The sequence below is a fragment of the Parasteatoda tepidariorum genome, chromosome 6, assembly GCF_043381705.1.
Source record: "Parasteatoda tepidariorum isolate YZ-2023 chromosome 6, CAS_Ptep_4.0, whole genome shotgun sequence".
Classification (NCBI taxonomy): Eukaryota; Metazoa; Arthropoda; class Arachnida; order Araneae; family Theridiidae; genus Parasteatoda; species Parasteatoda tepidariorum.
The window spans coordinates 89,568,442-89,590,392 of record NC_092209.1 but is presented as its reverse complement, the minus strand read 5'-3'; the positions used below and the strand labels follow the sequence as shown (position 1 = coordinate 89,590,392).

Below are 21,951 nucleotides of genomic sequence, written 5' to 3'. Positions count from 1 at the left end.
ACACATTTTATATATATATATACATTCTACATTTGTATTCTATTTCAATAATATAGGTCTTACACTATACGTAAATGTTGCAACTATAAGTCACACATCATTATATAGCATCATATTATAAATTTATACTTTTTAAATTGCATCAAACTAAAAAAAAAACTTATTTTTATAAAAAATTAAAACAAGTATTATATTAAATCATTTCTATATAAGTTGGTGAAAAAGTTTAACATAAAACTTGATATCAAAAATACAATCAATCCTACATTAGTATTGAAATTGCTAAAAAAAAAAAAAAAAATTAGATTGAAGAAACACGTAACAAATTACACTGCCTTGAACTAAAAAAAGAACCATTTTCGCGATTAGTTCTGCCGAGAAACTCTTTCTGAATTGTTTGAGCATTGATAACAAGCGTCTACAAGACAAACTTGTACCAGACTGCTCTAGCTATAATGAGCAGTGTAACATATTGTAGTCCACTGTCAGAAATTTAATTTTAAAAGACAACGCTAGTTCGCCTGCTACTGACCTACTTTACATTTACTCATTAGTTAATAAACCTTATAAAAAATCTTTTCTTTTATTTGAAGAAGAATAAATTTTATATTTTGATGTAGTTTAGACATAAAAACATTGTTAAATAAATAAAAGAATTAAAAGTCTGTAATTTATACTAATTAAACGGCGTAGTATACCCATTTTTGGCTTGCACGTCAGAACTGCTAATTAACTACGCTATTTCAAATTGTTAAAAACATATTTACTTCTCATGATTTCAAAGAAGCGAAATTATTTCTTGTCTTATCTATTTCCATTAGAAAATTTTACTTAATTTTCTTAGTTGCTGTGATATTTTAAAATGTTATTACATATTTCTGATGCCCCATATAAAATTTAAGCATCTTGTTTTTTAAAAAACATTATTATTTGTATAAATCAAAACAACGTAAATGAAGAACAAATAAAGACACAGAAGTGGACATACTATAGTTTCGGTTCTATAAACAAGAACCTTCTTTAGTAGCTAAACGTGGTTAGATAAGGTAGGTTTTTAGACACTGACGAAGGTTCATGTTTATAGAACGGAAATTACAGTATGTCCGTTTCTTTAAAAAAAAATTATTATTATTTTTTTGTTGCTCTATTCACGTGGTTTTTGAATTATTCACACATAAAGTGAAGTAAATCTCATTTGAAAAGTGTTGTTTGCTTAAACATAACCATTCAAGTGTTTTGCATAACCATTCTATTGTATGGTTCGTTTATCTGATTCTGTGGTTTTATTTATTTGATTGTGTGGTTAATTTATTTGAATACGCGGTTAATTTATTTGATAGTGATCGAGTCATTTATTTGATTCTGTTGAAATGAAAAGACAATAAAATCAATCATTTTAAGGGGTCTGTAACTTAAATTTTCTTGCAAAAGCATTTCAATCAAATAAAATTTATTTTAAAAGTGCTATATATTATGTATTCATATTCCCATCTCTTTCATATAAATAACGAAAGAAAGAAAGTATTATATGTGTATGGTGACGTCATATCCGTAATTCTCCAAACTGTCGGAAGCTCAGAGCGTCATTTCCGGCTCTAAATCCGGAGTTAGAGTTGGGGTAAAGTCGGGAGGAACCAGGATCTTGAAGTATCCAATTTCCTGACCCGGGCAGTAGGTTTAAAGTGTATATCTACTTTTCCTCTCTCCATTGTTAGGATCCTTAAAACTGTCAATGTATGTTAGTCTCGCAAACATAATATTTTTTTCCTTCTAAAAACTAGATTTTGTTTAGTTCTTTTCGCATATAGTTAAAGTGGGCATAATTAAAAATACATTGTATGTATGGGGGTAGTAGGGTATGTTATTTAATTAGAAAATACATATTAATATTTTCAATATTTTTCTTTACAGAATGATATATTGCTGTTCATAAAATGCTTCTATTAAACTTTTTATGTCAGTTTCTCTGTTGCAAAACTTCATCCTAATTAATTATTCAAATCGAAACACTTACTCATACTTTTAAAAAGCCACATCCTGTCCTTAAATCTATTTTTGGCTCAAGCATGCATTTAATTAAAAGGAAGACATTTTTCCCCTTGCTTTTTGTGGGAATCTCGCGTCCTATTTGATAAACCAATTACAATTACTTAGATTTCTCTCTTTTCCTAAATTGAACCATTTTACGGATTTACATTGGAAGATTTTCCCTAACATATAATCAAGAAGCACAACTTTTCGTGACTGCACTCTGTCTAACAATTAATAAATAAATTTTATACCCTCCTTCCCTGCCTAACGCCTGTTTTAATCCTTCCACTTGGCAGCGACGTTATATATATATTTNTATATATATATAAAAAGCCGGAAAACAAAAAAAAATAATCTTTTCATCAGCTTACACTATTATATCCGCAGAAAAAGAGTGCTTACTAATATTGTATCGATATCGCCAAAGCAAAATATGTCCATAAAATAGTGTGGGGAGTATTCAAAGAAAGTTTATCTTTTAATCAATTTTTTTTTAAAAATATTTTTAAAAAATTTCTTAATTTTTTTTCTTTTTTTAATTTTTATTTTTCATTTTTTCTCTATATTTTTAACTTAATTTTATGAGTTCTATATACTTGCAGCTGATGCGCAATAAATAAAACTTATTATTTTTCTCCGTTCTTATTGTGCTATGTATATATATATATATATATATATATATTGTTCTGATAGTTAAAAGAAATAAAGTGGTAATGAACAAAAAGAAAGAAATTGCTTCAATTTTCAGAAGCACTTAATTACTGTTTCTATCTGCAAGTAATCAGTTTTGCAAAACGTTAAATTTCATTTATGAGAAGGAAAGGATTTAAACTTTATTATGATCGGCCAAATTTGAACTCATAGATAAGATTTAAACTATAAGGAGCCACCAGGATAAAATTTTAAAGTTTAAACGGAAAAGAAATTTCAAAATATTTTTGACGATTAAATGTCGTTAAATTCCGCGTGTAGTGGTCGATAAACAATTGAAACTTGTATTTTTTTTTTTTTTTTTTTATGACTATCGTTGAATTGAACCCAATTTTGAGTTTACGACTACCAATGTTTAACTCCGTAGTCTAGTAATTTTGAACCCAATCCAAAAGACAAAAGATCCCTTATCGAGCATTGCGAGAAATTTGCCGTTGTGCAAGACTTCCTGACGAAACTAACCCGCATTTATCGTTACCTGGAGAGGAGAACCCCGAAAATCTCACTCGGTTAGCCTAACGGCAAGGAGACTCTGATCCATAATCCGTCTACCACTGACAATATTTTACGTCAGTATTTTGGTTGGTGTGAGCCGAGTGTGGAATTCATAATTACCAACCATCGCCTGGTATTAGAACCCGGGACAAGTCTCAGGGAGACGAGCGCTCTATTCCTTGGGCACTCAATTCCGCTCAATCGTGCAATTCCAGTGAAGAAACTTAATTGTTTAGCTTATCAGGAAACAATCCAAGATTCATTTTCAGGATTCTATTCTCGCAGACTAAGCTTAAAAAACGTTGTTAAAGTGTGATTATTTCATAATTTTAAATAAAAGTATATATTAAAATTTTAGTAAAAATCTCACAACTTTGAAGACTTTTGTATCCCCGAAATTCAAAACTATTAAGAAATTAAAAAAATTCAAATAAAAATATGTTCACATTGATGCTGACAAAAAATTGATACAATGATGCATTTTACTATTCAGTGGCACCATCTATGTCCAAAAATATGAATTTAGCCAAACACACATTTATACTCTAGTCTTTCATCCCCAGATCGTAATTTTGATCTGAACCAGAGAACGATCATTCCGATATCCAATTCAGTACCCATATATATATATATATATATATGAATGAGGTATTGATTTTCTATGGGAACTTTGTGACCCCAACAGAGTTAACGAGCATCAGTCACCATTCCCATAATACACGAGAATTCTTCGGCGGCCAGCGGGATTCAAATCCACGAACATAAGCCCAACACCCTACCAACCAGGCTATCTCTATTCAACTTGGCCTGTAGTGCTTTCTAGTGATGGCTACGGCTGCTAGGGTACAGATTTATTAAATGGATAGTGAAATGGTGAAAACCTCCCTGTGCATGTCCGATGGATAAGTAGGTGCAGGTTCCAAAAGTCTCTTGAAAATAGTATGTGAATTGCGTTTTGAAGTAACCTTCATACTTCTGGGCTGGAAGCCAATTTTTAAAGTTCTGTTTAGAAATTCTGACGTACCTAATATCTCAGTCAACCTTTTTCTTTAGTAATTTCTTTGAATTATGTTATTATAAAGATGAATCATTCACCATACTCTTCAAACATGCAGAATGAACTTTAAAAGTTGTTTCAGAAACTTCTACATCCAAGTACATTACAACAAGTTACTTTGAAGCAAATCAAATGCATAATATATGATTCTTATAACATTTTCAGGAGTCGCCAACCGAACTGTGTAGTTGTCAGGGAGCTGACCTCACAGCAGAAAGGTCGCGAGTTCGAATCCTAGACAAGGCATGGATGTTCTTTCATTATCTGAACTATCTATCCTTTCTGTAGGAGCAACGTTAGCCCACCTAATATGATGCCCCTGATAGAGTGGTCAACAAATCTGCCCTACTGATACTTGAATGACCAGTGTCCATCGGGTGGGCATTTGAAAAAAAATATGCTTTTTTTCAGGAGTGGTTGTATAAGACCTGGAGATAAGTAGTTGCATTTTGTACCTCAACTTGCAAGCTCCAGGTGCAGGATTTTTAAATTTAAAAAAAAAAGTAATGGATACTAACCTTGATTATCCTTACCTAATCGATAATAATATTTTATGCGTTGGTTATAACAAGAATTTTTTTTTGTTGCTAGGTGAATACAAAAAAAATACTGAATACAGTTAAAGTAACTTTAAATGCTACTTCATTTTAAAACAAAAACTTTCGCTTTGAAAGTGCTGAAGTAATTTATTTTGATTAGTCAACACTTTTTTCTCTTCGGTTTTTTAAAAATATGACTCCATTTCTCATTTTGAATATATTTTATTTTTGCTAAGACGACGTTTTTTTTTTTTTTAATGATCTCCTTTCTTTATGCCTTAAGATGCATTACTTAACCGCGTTCTGAAAACATTTTCTTCTTTTTTAGAAAATTCTCTTGAAAATGTTTACATCTTTCAAAACTTGTACTTTAGATCCTATAATAAGTATGCCTAGTTGTAGTCTTGTTAAGTGATTAATAATGTGATTTACATTATTATTTATAATTAACTTGTTGTGTGATTAAAAACATTAACAATATGATTTACATTATTTTTAAATAATTTTTAATACATAAAAATAATCAAAAAGCACACATTTGCAATTTTTTAGTTCTGAAATGAGCTTAAGATTATTTTCTTCTACTAATAATAAAACATTAAACAAAAACAATTATTTGATGGATAGTCAGGATGAAAAGGTTTTGTTACCCTTAATTATATACAATAAATTCGATTTTAAATTAAGTGGTCAATTTATAAATGTAAGCAATTTCGATAGGTGTCGCTGCAGTACATACAAGAAGTTTACTGACACTCAGAATATCCTCTCGTCTATATATTATTCGAGGAACCACTGGCCCCACAAACTTCTTTTCATTTCCTTAATTTTGACAGACTTAGTTTATGGATCCACTTTTTCAGCTAACTTTGGATCACAGATTAATTTCTACTTTCATTTTGCGAATTTCTCTATTTTTCGATTTTTTGTTTCGAGGAACCAAGAACATTTTGGAAATTTCTTCGTAAAATAATTTCCAAATAGCGAAGGGAATTTTCTATTTAACTAACTTTTCGTTGAAATCGACATTACCTATTTCCCAAAATATTTCAGAACATTTCAAATATGTTAACGCATTATATGGGGGAAATGACCTCTAACTGATTTTCGAAGCCACTTAACTTTTAGAGATAGCAGTAAAATCCATTTCTGTTTGCATTTCAAACGAAAAACTCGGACAAAATTAAAGGATTTTATCAGTAGCAATGAAACTTATGAACGCATGTGGTAATGTATGTTTAAAATTACTTTTATAATAAAAGCAGCTATTATTTTATACATAAATATCGCTTCTTTTAGTTAAAAATGTACGTAGCATGATAGTGTAATGCTGGATAATGTTTTTCTCGATTTTTGCTTTCCATGCAGAATTCTTTTATGGTTAAGATTTGTAAAATAAATCGCAGATACTAGTCTACAAGATAAAGGTGTATCAATTGTTATTTTAATAATGTCTAGTGTTTATGAATTTAAAACCTGTTTAAGTATTTCAAAAGGTGATTTTCTATTTAACGAATTTTCCCTATAACGAACTTATTATCGGGATTCAGTGTCTTCGTTAAATAAAGGTCCGACAGTAGTTTCCATTTCAATAATTGAGCATGCATAAAATAGCTTTTCTTTTTAAGTGAACTGAAAAATGACAAGATTTCTTGTCCAAGCGTATACAGAATAGATGCATGCTTAACATGTCTATTAATCCTTTCAAACATATCGCTAAAAATGCTTGACCACCACCAACTCAGTTTAGCATTTAAAATTAGTTAAATAAAATAATAATCGAAAGAGGTTAGAATTGCATAACACTATGGTACAGAAATTTTTAACCTGTTTATAGCTGATTTGCATTAAACCATGTTTTAATAATTGCTAAGTTTGACAAAATATTTCATGCCGTTTAAGTTTTTTTTCTAGATTTATTATACCTTTAAGTTTTTTAAAAATTTAATTACTTTAATTGGATTTAATGGTTTTGAAAATCACTTTATTATTTCAGGATAGCAACTTATCAGAATCTCATTTTTTTAACTATGCATAGTTTAAAAATGCTTCATTTTATGTTCATCGAGTTTTTGGAGTTAACTAAATTTGTCAAAATTAGTGCTTGTCTTAAAAATGCTTTATTTCATGAGTGAAGTTTTTTAGTTCGATTTCAAACAATGTGACTTGTTATGGAGGCCGAAAACATTTCTATGCCCGGGGCCCTACATGCTATAAAGACGGCCCTGGCACCAACTAAACGCTTCCTTTTAAAGTTATTAGATGGTTATGCCAAAATTCGAGTAAGAATAAACTTTATAAAATGCGTTGTTGTGACGTCACTCTGGAGCGTGTTAGTTGATACCTAGAATAAACAGTCGTTGGTTGAAAACGCTTTAAACGTGTGCTCTAGTTGTTGCCAGCCGAAGACAATTAAGCGAAATAAATTTTCTGAAGTACGTGTTAAAAAGAGATGAAAGAAAATACACAATGTAGTTATAAATAACAGCTATGTATTCATAACCACATTGCTACAACGTGGTTATAAATAACAGCTATGTTTTTATAACTACATTGCATATAATGTAGATATAAATAAACTGCTAGCATTAAATATTTTAATTTATCACAATGCCTACATTAATTGTTGAAAATATTTAAGCTAAAGGTAATTTTTAGGTTGAAGATTTATTTCCAAACTTATAAAATACCTAACGTCAAATAAAGATGTCCGGAAAAATTTGTTTCGCTGCTAACATTTCCATCTGTCATACGATTAGAAATGATTTCTGTCATACAAAAACAATGTTTTTGTAAGCGACAAAAATCTATTAACCCTCACCATTCATGTCGCCTCCCATTTGCCAGCTGTTTAGTAAAACGAAGAGTAAAAATCACGTGAGTATCGAATGACCAATTAGAATATGGAGCAGAGGTGAACAGAAACGTGAGCTGAAAAAAGAAAATGGCGTAATAAGTTGGGTGGTTGTAAGGTATTCCTCTTTTTTGCCAAGGGACATTGATTTTAATGAGTTTGGATAAGTGTAAGAGAAAAACTAAACGTTGTTGATTGTGTAAGAGGATATTCCCTTTGTGTTACACCGTTTAATGAATCTTTAATGGACGAAATATCAGATATCTGAGTCCTAACGAAGTTGCCATTTAAGTTTATTCTTACGGCATGAAACAAACTCGATAAGAGTTTTCTTGCTAAAAACCGTTATTGTACTTGTAGGACTATATAGTAGTATTTTAGTTAAAATGAAGGTTTTGAGGTAATATAATGATAAGCCACATTTTTAAATTACTCAAAAAAGCAGTTTTTGCAAAAATGAAATAATAAATAAAATAAATGTTTAAAAATAAAATCCACGATTTTTCTAATGGAGCAATAATATATTGTGCTGTTAGTCAAAATTGTAGTATTTGAGTTAAAATGAAGATTTTGAGGCAAGTATAATGATAAACCACATTTACAAAGTATTCAAAATAAGCAGTTTTTGCAACAAAAAAAAAAAAACGCTAATTTTTAAACGGAGCAATAATATATTGTACTGATATACAGTGAAGGTTAGGGAAATTTTTAAAATACCTATTTGAGAACAATTCTAAAGAACAATTTAATAAGAAAATGTCACCTTTAGAGAAAGTGTGCCTTATGATTATATTTTACCTAACACTTGAATTGATTATAAGGTCATTGATTATAAAGGGACATTAATTTCATTGAGTTTGGATGAGTGTGAGAGAAAAACTAAAAAATGTTGATTGTGAAAAAGGATGTTCCCTTTGAATTATTACATCGTTTAATGAATCTTTAATTGACGAAAACAAGTTAATTGATTAATAAAGTTAATTTACTAATAAAGTTAGTTGACGAAAGTTGAGGGCCTAGCAGAGTTGCAGTTAGAATATGTTTCTGCAACATAAAAATAACACAATAAAAGGTTTTAATGTCAAAATAATCCTTCGATTAACTTATTAATTCTATGTCGGTTAACGATAGTTAATAATTGAATTAAATATAAGTAGTGTTATCTTATTTATATATTTCACAAAATTTAATAATGGTAAAAATATTTTTTTATTTTTTTTGCGGGGCAAAACTGTTTTGGTAAATTTAGCTCGTTAATTTATTATTCAATAATTTTACTTACAAAATCATGTTCTTTTTTTTCCACGAAACGTAGAACCTGTTGCAAAATTATGTGGGAATTTCCAGACTGTGTCATCACAAATATTATGCTGTATTCGTAACTGTTGAGAGTTCGTAACAGCTACTCATGGCTGTTAGGGTCAAATTTAGCCGATAAGCGCCCTCTTTGCTGGTTCAGAAAACAGCGCAAAACGTCAGTAGGATGAAAGGCCTCAGTTTTTGGAAAATGGAGAGCGTTTGTGTTCCAATGTTTCATTTTTAGAAAGTTCCTTCCTTCAAAGCTGCAATAGCTGGACAAATGAAACTAATAACTCACTAAAAAATACCAATTGAATTTTGATAGTTTTCGCGAAAGTGGAGAATCACGCCAAATTGGTGATTTTTTAATATTTTTTGAGATATTTAAGAAATTTATTTGTATGCCCCAGATAGCACGATGTCGCATATAGTTTTGCCTCAAGACGAAAGTGCTTCGAAAAATACTGTTAAATAGAATGAGGCAGGCAGGCAGGCAGCCAGCCTATCGGATAAATTCAAAACCGAATCTAAGAGAGGTTCGTGATAGTTTTAAAACGCCATTTACTTCAAAATATTGAAGATGATAATGAAGGGCAATAGAAAGAATTTTTTTTTTTTTAGTGTGGATTAGAAGTTACCTACTGATCAGAATTAAAACGGCATGATCGGTTAATATAGAGCAAACCCGGAAGTTTAGAGCTCCGCGATATTTAAAGTGGTATTTAATAAGCTATGGTTCTTAAACTTAAAAACAATATTGTTGCGTTTCCGACGCATTGTATAGATCTTTTAATTATTTAAATAAAATAATTTAAAATGAAACGTTCGAACAGAAATTCTGCTACCACTTTAATGATTTGGAAAAAATCTCCGGGTAAAAACCCGTTCGCGCGTCTCGCGTAGAATTTATGAAACCTGAAAACATTTGCGCCTTTTTTTTATAAATTTTTAAATACTGTGAAACCTTTTAATAGGCTGATGCCTACTACGCATTTTAAGTGTCTGCGTTTTTGGAAAAATTAGGCATATATGATCTAGACTTTTTTCTTTTTTTTTTATAATCGTCGTTGAACAGCCGATTCAGTTTTGGGTTTACGACTACTAATGTTCAACTCCGTAGCTTTGCAATTGTGAACCCAATTCAGAAGACAAAGGATCTCCTGAATCAAGTAATGGGAGGAATGTGCCTTCATGGAGGGTTTTTGGATGAAATCAATCTGCATTAGCGTTGCATGTAGAGGAAAACCACGAAAACCTCCCATGGCTAGCCTCACGGCAAGGGGACTTGAGCCCATGATCCGTCTACCACTGAGGATATTTCACGTCAGCACTGTGGTCAGTGCAAGCCGGGTGCGGAATTCGAATCGACCAGTCATCGCCTGGATTCGAACCCGGTTCTCCTCATTGGAAGGCGAACGCTCTATCCCCTGAGCCACCACGGCCCAGATCTAGATTTTAGTATTGCGGATATATTCTTTGCTATCTTCATGTCCACAGACTTTATGCGAGTCTTTGTCACAAGCTTGACACATTTTTTCCAGCAGCCAATGATAAACGAAGCAACTTCGGTCTTTCTCTAATGCGTGTAGTGTCAGAATTGGTTGTTTATTTAATATCATCTACACTTAAATCAAGCTGAAAGTATGTATCGCGCAGTCTTGAGAATGAGTGCCTGTTTTTGAGTGCTCGAAACGTATCGACTTTACAAACTTTTTTCAATATTTTGAAGAAAAAAATCATCAAGTATTTCTTTCCGCTTTAGTTTCTTGGGGTTTAATCAACGCTAAGAGAATGAATTTTTAAAAAGTTTTCGTTTTTGTTTCCTTTTTAAATTTAGTCAATTTTTTCTTTTAGTTTTGGTACATTTTTTGGAGCTGTCGAACTATTTAAAGTAATAATAAAAAATTTATTTAGTATTTTAGAATTATTTAAATTTTATTTCTGGTATATTTTTTTTGCATAAAAATACAACATTATTCATTTAAATTATTTCATTTTCAGGAAATTACCTGGTGAAGGTGGAAAAGGTGAATCCTTTGAAATGCCATCCTTGAAATCTTTTGGCAATCAAAAAGATAAACTAATGAGGTATGTAATTTGTTATGTGAGATTTCCATCTAAATTGATCTAGTCACAATTGAAACTAACTGTTCAGATTACTGTTTAAAGTTTATGTCATTTCTTGCATGGATTAAGCAACTTGTGCCTCATTTTTTGCCAATAAGAAAGTTTTGAAACTATCAGTAGTTTTGGCTTAAATTTTTTTCCCATGAAGAGATGGGGAACAAAATGATTATATTTATAAAAGAAAATTTAATAATTTTACTATTCAAACACTATTTCAAAAGAAGTTCAATTAAGCATCAGTGACAATCAAGAGATTTATTTCAAAACAACCAATCTCAAAGCTAGCTCAGATTCCAATGGTCCTCTGCTGCTCTCTTACTTACAATTAATGTAACATAAAATAAATTTGTCTAAGAGCCTAACCTAAGAACCAACCTAACCAGCCTAAAATATTTAACCTCATTTTACCTAACCTTAATTTATCCTAAGAAAGTTTAATCATGTAACCTAAAGTAACCTATTCTGAACTTTTGTTGCTAGGAAAATTTTTCAACCATTTCTGTGTTATTTTACAAGCTCTGCTCATTTGTCTGATGAATAAGCATGCTTCCAAATTGGTATTTAGTTAGACTTGGAACAAAGTTAAGGTAAATATTTAAGTTTTGGCAAGAAGCTCTGTTAATAGATAACTGCGTTACGTCACAAAAGGAAAAGATTTATTGTTCGTCACAATATAAAAAGATTACAGGACCGCATTGTTTGTTGTTGTCACTAAATATTTTTTATTAGTAATCTCCGCTTAATTATTCTTAATTTCTTTACCATATTGGGAATTATTTGATCAGTTATATCGCTCTACAGATGATGTCTCTGTGTGGGCAAGGTTAAAATGTAAATCCCTTGTACTTCGTAAAATTAATTAATTGAGTTAAATACACTCTATAACAAAAAAATCGACGCTCGATCAGGCTGGAATGATGCCGACTGGGGTCTTTAGCGACGAATCCCGCTTCCAACTGTGTCCTGACGATCATCGAAGACTTTGGAGACGCACAGGGCAGAGGGGGGATCCTGCCTTCACTATTGCACGCCACACCGGCCCTCAACAAGGCATTATGGTCTGGGGTGCCATTTCCTTTGACAGCCGGACCCCTTTGTTCGTCATTAGCGGTACACTTACTGCACAGCGGTACGTCGACGACATCCTAAGACCTGTTTTGCTACCGTTCCTTTTGCAGCGCCCTAGGCTGGTTTTTCAGCATGACAATGCCAGACCACATACGGCACGTGTTGCTATGAACTGTCTTCAAGCTTGTAAAACTCTTCCTTGGCCTGCCAGATCACCAGATCTCTCTCCCATCGAGCATGTGTGGGATATGATGGGAAGGGGATTGCATCTGGCACGGAATGTTGATGACCTCGTTCGACAATTGGATCGAATTTGGTAGGAAATACCACAAGAGACCATCCGGGAGCTTTATCGGTCTATACCACACCGTGTGGCAGCTTGTATCCAGGCTAGAGGCGGGTCAACACTTTATTGAGCTTGTTACTGTAATTCTGCAATAAATTATTCAATTGTTCTGAAATTTTAATCATTTACTATTCTGTACATTGTCTTCCTATTCATCAATTTTCGTTTCAATCGGAAAACTCCTTCTTGGTGCGTCGATTTTTTTTTGTTATAGAGTGTACTTCAATTTTATAATGTAACATGATAAAATATTTAAAAAAAAATATGATGCAGAAACTATCTAAAAATTGCATGCGCTTCAGAATGCAACTAATACATAACGAGACCATAAACAAACTTTAAACTCATGATATCATAAACTACTAACAATTTCGTCCTGCCATAAATAACTAACATCAACAACTTCATCATAAACAACTATATCATAAACAACTATTTGATTCAATAAGTAATCAACACATGGTCTCTTAAAACACACTATTCTCGTTCTCGCGCATCGCAGTCGCACTGTTACTCTCTATTTTCTCGTTAAGGGAGTGGTAACTAACAATTTTTCCATACCATAAACAACTAACATAAACAACTATTTGATTCAATAAGTAATCAACACATGGTCTCTTAAAACACACTATTTCTAGTTCTCATGCAGTCGCACTGTTTCTCTCTATTTTCTCCTTTGGGGGGGGGGGGTTCGAATAAAAGAGGGGGTTGAGATGGAATCCCCCCTCGGGAATCTAGGGAGGTTTGAGAATAGGCAGGGATTGCTCTAAGCGCCTATTGATAGCTATATGTGGATCAAGTAGTTCTATTCCCCGTTGTCTGTCTGCGTTCGATCCTCATCTTTGATTCGACTCCATTCTCAGTCACCCCTCTCACCACTTGATGCTTCTCTTCGTCCACCCCCTTGAAAGGCGTGAGACGCATTTTATTGCCAGTGAAGAAAAATACTACTTTGGGACTCAATTTAGGGTCTGGAGGTAGATGGAGCGGTTACGGTTAAAGTGATACCAGTATCAACAAAATAAAAAGAGACGGTGAATTTTTTTTTTTTTTTTTTTTTTTTGGATATAACTCGAAGGGCACCGCTAAAAAAAATTGACAGAGCTTGAAATGTGTGTTTTAAAAAATCGATGTAACTCAAAATTCGTGTTTAAGAAAATTGACAGAGCTTGAAATGTGTGTTTAAAAAAATCTATGTAACTAAAAATTCGTGTTTAAGAAAATCGACACAGTTTGAAATGTGTGTTTAAAAAAATCGATGTAACTAAAAATTCGTGTTTAAGAAAATCGACAGAACTTGAAATGTGTGCTTAAAAAAAAATCGATGTAATTCATAATTTGTGTGTTCAGAAAATTGACAGATCTTGAAATGTGTGTTTAAAAAATTTCGATGTCACTAAAAATTCGTATTTCAGAAAAATTGATGTGACTTAAAATGTGGGGCTGAAAAAATGGACATAACAAAATTTGCGCTTTTAAGAGAATAAACATCCTGAAATGAGGGACAGAAAAAAAATTATGATAACTCAAAAAACATTTTTGAAAAATTAACATAGCTTTAAATGTGAGTTTAAAAAAATGAATTAAGTTCCAAAAGTTATTAGCTGTTTCAATTCTTAAAACATTAAAATTTAATTTTTTATTTAGTTCACTTGTTAAAAATTTCTACCATAAAAATTTTCGCCAAAACAAAATTAATGCCTCTTTAAAAATTTATTTGTTTATTTTTCATTCAATAGAGTTGAAAGAAAATTGAAATATGGATGAATTCTTAAAGTTGTTATTACTCACACTAGATTCTTTGAATTTTAAAAGTAAAAGAAACATGAATAAATGCCCCTAATTTTGAGACCCTACCTGACAAAAATGCATTTTCGATGTCATCATGTTAAATTTACAAAAAAATATTTGTTTCTTTTCGTCTCTTGACCAAACAGAAAATATTACCCTTATATTGTTACTCTCAAAGTACATTAAATATAGTAAATTTAGATGTACCATGTATCAAATGTACCATGTACCAAAACTAGATGTATTACCAGACACGCGTTTCCCTTAATGACATTTGTATAAAGAAAATTGCAGTTGTGAGAAAACTTTCATACTCTGGAGTATGAGAACTCCTTAAACTGTCCTTTAAATACGCATTTTATCTAACTAACTCTAACTATACTTTTATCATTTCCAGTTCAGAAAAAAAACTGTCATCAACGACAAGCTAGATGAAAAATAGATCTTTATTTTTTCAAGTGGTCATGAATAATTTTTACACCTACAGATTAGACATCTACATATTTTTATTTTATTTTATATCTGTCGTTGAACAGCCAACCCAATTTTGGATTTACGACTACTAATATTTAACTCCGTAGCCTTGTCATTTTAGAACCCATCCAGAAGACAAGGAAACTCCTGGATCAGTACTCCCAGAGGTATTGATTTGTTATGGGAACATGGAGGACTTTTGTGACTCGACAATTTAACGTGCATCAGTCACCATTTACTACACAGATTTACTTCTTCGGCCGGCTGGGATCGAACCAGCGAACTCTTGGACATGGGACCAGTGACCTACCAACCAGGATATCCCGACCTCAGACATCTACACATTAGGCACCTACAGACATCTACATATTAGGCACCTACAGACATCTAAATATTAGGCACCTACATACATCTACATATTAGGCATCTATATATTAGACATCAACATATTAGGTAAATTGGAATGGCACAGCAAATCGTTGAAAGGGTAAAGCGTCAAAAGAAATATGCACATAGTTGATCGCTGCTCGCATCTCAAAAATTTTCATCAGTTTTTGGAAACAACATAGAGGATATTCATCAGAAATAAGAAATGTCACAGGATTAGGCAGACATTTAAGTGAATAACGTCGGGACGCTTGTACCTTTTTTGAATGGCTAATAATTTATCAGGTTGAGGGTACATGTTGATGAATAAAATTTTTCATGAAGCAGAATCTTCGGTGGCGGTAAACTCATCTCAAGCTCAATGAATTGGAGTGCCAAGGAAAGAGAAAAAAGTTGAAATTTCAGTTCATTGTGGTACTCGGTTGATTTGTGAATGTCCTCTTTGTGAGGAAGTCGTAGTATTTATACTCAAGCTTATTTTTGCTTTCAAGTTTTAGCTTTTAGCTGGCCTATTTCTACTCAACTTAAAATAACAATCATATTTTTATTTTCGAAAAAGCCAGAGAAGAAGTAAGTTACAACTAAACTCGAAACACTGACAAACTCACACGTGTCGATCAAAGAGGCCGACGAACAAGTGCAATGCGACGAATTTCTATGCGGCTCACTCTAAAGATGGAAAATGTACAAATTGCAAATTGTAACCCAATGTCCGAGCATCCATACATTTATAAAAATAAAAAATTGCAATAGAATTTCTCATCACACTTTTTAAATCAAAATTAAGTTATCTAATTAGTCAGAGAAGAAATATTTTTTATTAATTGCAGTTCTTTACAGTTTTCATTGAAACAAAAACCATAATTCTGTGAATTTTATTCATTTTCAATTTATGTATAAAATCAAACTCATAACTATGCTAGATTCAACTCCATGATTGCAAATTCAACTGTGTGGCGTAAAACCTTAATTTAAGATAATTTATAATAAAACGATGAAAAATTGCATTCCTCGTATTATATATATTCAAAATAAAGTATTCTTTGTTTAGTGATGCGTTGACAAACGTCTTCGTATGTTTTATTTATAAAATAGGGTTCCGCTAGAAGAGGGTTTATCATGTAGGGTGTAGATCTGCTGATAACTACCCAATTTATTACAGCAATCACACCCATAGAGCCATGATGGCTCAGGGGATAGAGCGTCCTCCTTCCAATCCCGGCGATGGCTGGTCGATACGAATTCCGCATCCGACTTGCACCGACCACAGTGCTGACTCCAGCAGTGTAAAATATCCTCAGTGGTTAACGGATCATGCGTTAGAGTTCCCTTTCAGTCAGGCCAACCGTGGGAGGTTTTCCCTCTCAACGTAAAGCAAATGCGGGTTAGTTCCATCAACAAGTCCTTCACGAAGGCAAATGTCTCGCAATACTTGATCCGTGAACCGCGATGGCTCAGGGGATGGAGCGTTCATTTTAGGTGAACCGGGTTCGATCCCGGTGATGGCTGGTCGATACGAATTCCGCATCCGGCTTGCACCGACCACAGTGCTGACGTGAAATATCTTCAGAGATAGACGGATCATGGGTTAGAGTCCCCTTGTTGACCCGTTCTTAGGCTGAAGGGGAGCTGGATTAGTGGCCAAGTCCTGGGCTATATGGTTAAGAGTTTTGCATAACCTAGGTACATGCTCAGTGCTAGGGGGAAAGAAAAAAAGTCTCCGTGTCGTCAGCCTAACCGTGGGAGGTTCTCGTGGGTTTCCTCTCCATGTAACGCAAATGCCGGTTAGTTCCATCAGAAAGTCCTCCACGAAGGCAAATTTCTCCCAATACGTGATCCAGGACTTTCCTTGTCTTCTGGATTGGGTTCAAAATGACGAGGCTACGGAGTTGAACATTAGTAGTCGTAAACCCAAAAATTGGGTTGGCTGTTCAACGACGGTTATAAAATACTTGATCCAGAAGTTCTCTTGTCTTCTGGATTCGGTTCAGAACTACATGGTAACGGCTGTTCAACGACGTTTATAAAATAAAATAAAATCACACCCATACGCTATTTCTTTTTTTTCAAATTGAACTTCATTTCTAGCGCAATATCCAACCATTTACTCAAATCGCTACTATAGGGAACTCTATTCCCAAAGCATAGAAACGAAAGTGAAATAAAGCAAATGAAATTTCTTCTTTTCCCGGTAGGGGTAGTTAGAAAGAAAAAAAAGAATCTAATAAAAGATTCCAACCTTCCCTGGTCTTCTTCAGAGATTTGATAGGATTTGAAGTGGGTACCGGTCTGTTTGCGATTCCCCTTCATTCCCTTAGAGTGGGGTGTTGAGATTTAGAACAGTTAGGCTTTCCAAGAATAGGTCACGTGTCTACATAGGGACTGTCCGGAATTTTCAGAATTTAAAAGAACGCGGAGAGTTAATTGAACATTCAATTTTATCAACGCGTCGTTTTCGAACAAAAATAATGAAAAATGTGGGGTCATAGTTTAAAATATTTTTTCTGTGGTATTTATAATAATGTGGTGTGTATAGTATACGTTTTTACTTACTTTGATGTTTACAATGTCAAAGTAAAAGCAAGAGTCGGAAATATGTCTTATGTAATTTCCGCCATTGTTCATTTATTGTTTATGCTCATATTCTCGAAGAAATGATTTTTTTTCCTAATTGAAGTAAATCAGTAAACAAAGATATCAACTTAATTTTCATTAAAATGTACTTCCTTATTTGATTTTAATCAACTATATTTTTATGTCAAGTAGAAAAAGTCCCGTTTATCCCAAAAACGTTTAATAATTTTTAAAAACAATTAAAGAAAAAGATTAAAATGTACGATTTGTTAGGGAACTTCTGCTCTGTTTGTTAGGAAAAACACTGCTTAGTAAACCAGAGAATATATTCTCAAGAAATTTAGAACTTAATTACAGCGATTGTCAGCAGATGGCCTTAATGTCTGAGCTTTAAAAAAAAATTATATTTTTTTGATAGTCTGACGATTCTAACTGAAATGTTTATACAGGTGTCAGAAAATTGTGTTCTCAAACTTCCCCACACTGTTGCTGGAAACATTTGAAAACAATGTTTTATAGTTTCTCACAGTTGACAGCGACATCTGTTAATGAACTTCTAAACTAATTTTGAATAACAGAGAGAATAAACACGTGTTTCTTAAACAGAACACAACAAACCGTTTTTTTTTTTTATCGAATTTCATTCTTTACTAGTTGATTTTTTAAATTGTTCGTGAGTTTTGAGACTACCTGTACGTTTAGACCATCCTCAAACAGAAATTCTATTACCCTTCGATAAAATTGTTAAATAGAACTTTGGATCTTATCTTCCTTATGATGAAATCTCTTACACATATTTTTATTTATTTCCAAACAGAAATGCTTCATTGTACCAAAATAAATAAATAAATATAAATACTCACCACATCTAACACATTTTCTCTTATTATCTTTTAAGAATAGTTTGGTCTTATCCAACAGTTTCTTGGGCTTCGTCCAATTCTTTCCTAAATCTGATACATTCTTTGTGCTTTTTTCCCCTTTTTCGAACTATCTGCTCTCGCTTTTCTTTAATAGCATTTATTTTTTTCCCCTCCTCGAAATGACCTTTATGTTTCCTTCCCTTTTTCTCAAGACGAAAAACGCATCCTTTTCACAAGGTTATATTTTTTGGTGTTGAGAGAAAAGCAATCCAATAAAATCTTTCGCTTTATTATTTGTTTTTGTTTTCTTCGGCTCTGTCATCGTAGCTTCCTTTTTCTTTTTTTCTTTTTTTTTCGTGAAGAAAATGGTACATTCATACACCGAAGGAGGTACTCTTTTTTTTTTTAACTTTCTTTAAGACTGTTTTGCATGGGGATTTAAAGTATTAACCCTGTTCAATATTTTATGAAGATTTTCGAGAAATAGCGAGTGGAGTTTTTTCTTTGATTTTTGAGCTCTTCTAATCTAATTTGTCATATTCATTAAAATTTGTAAAATAAAAAAAATAAAAAAATAACCTGTAGCTTAATTCTCTTAAATAATCTGATCAAAATTTTTATTACGGCATTGAATTTTCCGTTGCCTTTTTTATACCAAGTTATAATTTTTTTTTTTTAATTTGAATATTTTATAGAATAAATAATTTTCAATTTTAAAACAGAAAACATTGTACTTCAATCAACCTCTTCTTTCTTTTAATACCGATTTTGGTACAAATGTCATTTTTTTTTAATGTTTTTAGAAATCTATTTTGCTTTGTTTGATTTTCGAAATATATACAGGCTCATGATAAAGTCACAAACTATGCATTTTTTAACCATTTTTTTAATGTTTTGATTTTATTTTTACGAGTAAATCCTGTTTTGATATTTTAAAAAAATCGCAATGAGTAATGCCTTAGAGTCCTCTTGCCGACAGACTAACCGTGGGAGGTTTTTGTGGTTTCAATCTCCTTGTGACGCAAATGCAGGTTAGTTCCACCAAAAAGTCCTCCGCGAAGGCAAAATTTCTCCCAATACTTGATCTAGGAGTTCCCTTGTCTTCTGAATTGGGTTCAAAATTACAAGGCAACAGAGTTAAACATTAGTAACCGTAAACTCTGAATTGGATCGGCTGTTTAACGACGGTTATGAAAAAAATGAGTAATGCTTCGTATATGAAACTGGAAGTTTCAAATTGTTAAACTCTAAGTGTTAAAATACTTAGATGTGTTTAAAAATTAAATTATATGTATTCTAATATTTAACTGGATATGCTCAACAATTAAGCTGGAAGTATTGAATTTAAAAGGAAGTGTTTCAGTGGTCTTTGAGTCTTAGAGTATCGGTTTATTTCTCAATCTTAGGTTAACTTAAATGAAATCTATTTCTGAAGTAAACGGATTGAATTGAGCAAAATTTTGGTGTCTAACCTGTAAGTGTTCGGAAATTAAAGTACAAGTGTTAAAAAAAAAACTATAAATACTCAGTTAAATTGTAAATGTTGAAAACAATTACGTTTGAAATGCCTAAACATTGAACTCGGAACATTTAAAAATTGACATGAAAAGGGTTCAATAATTAGGGTTCAAAATTTTAATTCGTTCTGTTCAAAAATAAGACTGGTAGTGTTGAATTTTACAGGAAGAGTATAAATAAGCTGAAATTGTTTATAAAAATGTGTATTTGTTAACTGAATAATTTTTATAGCTTTATTTTTGCGTAACTCTTCTAGTTCTAGTGCATTAGTAATCGGCGTGCATTTTTGAAAATGTTGACTTATGTGTTGTTTGTGAGTGCGTTATTTTCTCTTTTATAATTTTAGTGTCTCCGAACCTTTTTTTTTATTTCTTTACAATTTAGGACACACATCTTCTAAAAAGGACAATTGTTTTTATGTTTTTCTAAAGAAATAAAAAAAACATCTTTTTTCTCCAAATTGACAAAAACAGGATAAACCCAATTTAACACTAACTTTAAATTCACAAAATAATAATTAGATTTTTGATAATTTTATAAAAGCAGTTTATATAACTACCTAAAATGACCCCTCCTTTTTTCGCAAGATTGTGCTTACGCTATATTTCTCAGGATAATTTGTTACATATACTCATCTGCTATATAATTTTAAATTTAAGTAAAAGGTTAATCTACGATCACTATTTTCATGAAATGCATCGTACTTTTATAGTGTCGGAACTCCTTTTATATAGATTTACCATTTAATTGCAACTTCTTAAAGGCACGCTATTTTCCAAAATTGACAAAAACAAGATAAAAAATTAACAGGATAAGAAATTACTAAAGGAACTCGGTTCCACGATAATTCACAAAATAAAGATTAGATTTTTGATAAGAGCAATACCTTTTACAAAAAGTCTGGATGGACTGTTGTCTGCTAGTTGTCCCAGGAATTTTTCAACAAGTTGCATCTTTTAAATTTGACAAACAGGATGAAAAATTACTAAAAGAACTCAGTTCAACGGTAATTCACAAAGTAAAGATTAGATTTTTGATAAGAGCAATACCTTTTACAAAAAGTCCGGATGGACCCATGTCTGCTAGTTGTCCCGGGAATTTTTCAACAGTTGCATCTTTTAAATTTGTGCCATAAACACTTTGAGTCCTTTATAGCAAATTTAAATTTTAATTGCAAATGTAATTATAGCTGTAATGAAATAAATAAAAAAAAAACTGCAAATCAAATCATAATTACACGCATGATAAAACTTCTAAGAATAAAAGTTACAAATATACCGTCAAAAGATCCATTTCCAAGCCATACGACTAAGAATCGATTAAGTCAACTTTTTTTGCACCCCCTCCCCCCAACCAGACTCCCATCTCCATCCCAGTGTCATCACTAATCAGGCGCAGGCATCCCGTAGTAGAAACTCTGAGATTCCAGTTTCCATGGTAACGGGAGAAGCGCGACGCATTTTACTCCGTCAACTTCAATTAGGGGTCCTCCTCTCTCGGAAAGCGCAATAAAGTACTCCCCGAAACTCCCCTCCTATTGTCTCGGCGCATATTTGTTGTTGAGCATCTATGCACTTCTTGCACAGATAGTGTCACCGTTGCCACAGTGACGTGTTAATTTATACTTCCGAGTCTGCCCCCCCCCTCAACAGTGTGTTAAAGGACTTGTCACTGAAGTGCTCGTAAAAATATTATTTTTTATTTTTAGACTTATTCTATTCTTTCGGAGCCATTGACTTAAATTATAGGAAGAACTAAATTTTTTTCGGAACATTAACTGCTTTCTTTATCAATTTTTTTTTTTTTTTGAGAAAAAA

At 32.4% G+C, this 21,951-nt stretch overlaps 1 protein-coding gene across 2 annotated transcripts in view; it reads left to right on the top strand.

Annotated features, from left to right (window-relative positions):
- Positions 1–21,951, top strand: part of LOC107442570 (vesicular glutamate transporter 1) — a 202,369-nt gene that overhangs the window by 122,769 nt on the left and 57,649 nt on the right. For both annotated transcript variants that reach the window (XM_016056167.3, XM_016056165.3), the window contains one exon: positions 10,988–11,074. In XM_016056167.3, coding sequence (XP_015911653.1) covers positions 11,028–11,074 — 47 coding nt within the window. In that variant the 5' untranslated portion in view covers positions 10,988–11,027. The remainder of the gene's footprint in view (positions 1–10,987; positions 11,075–21,951) is intronic.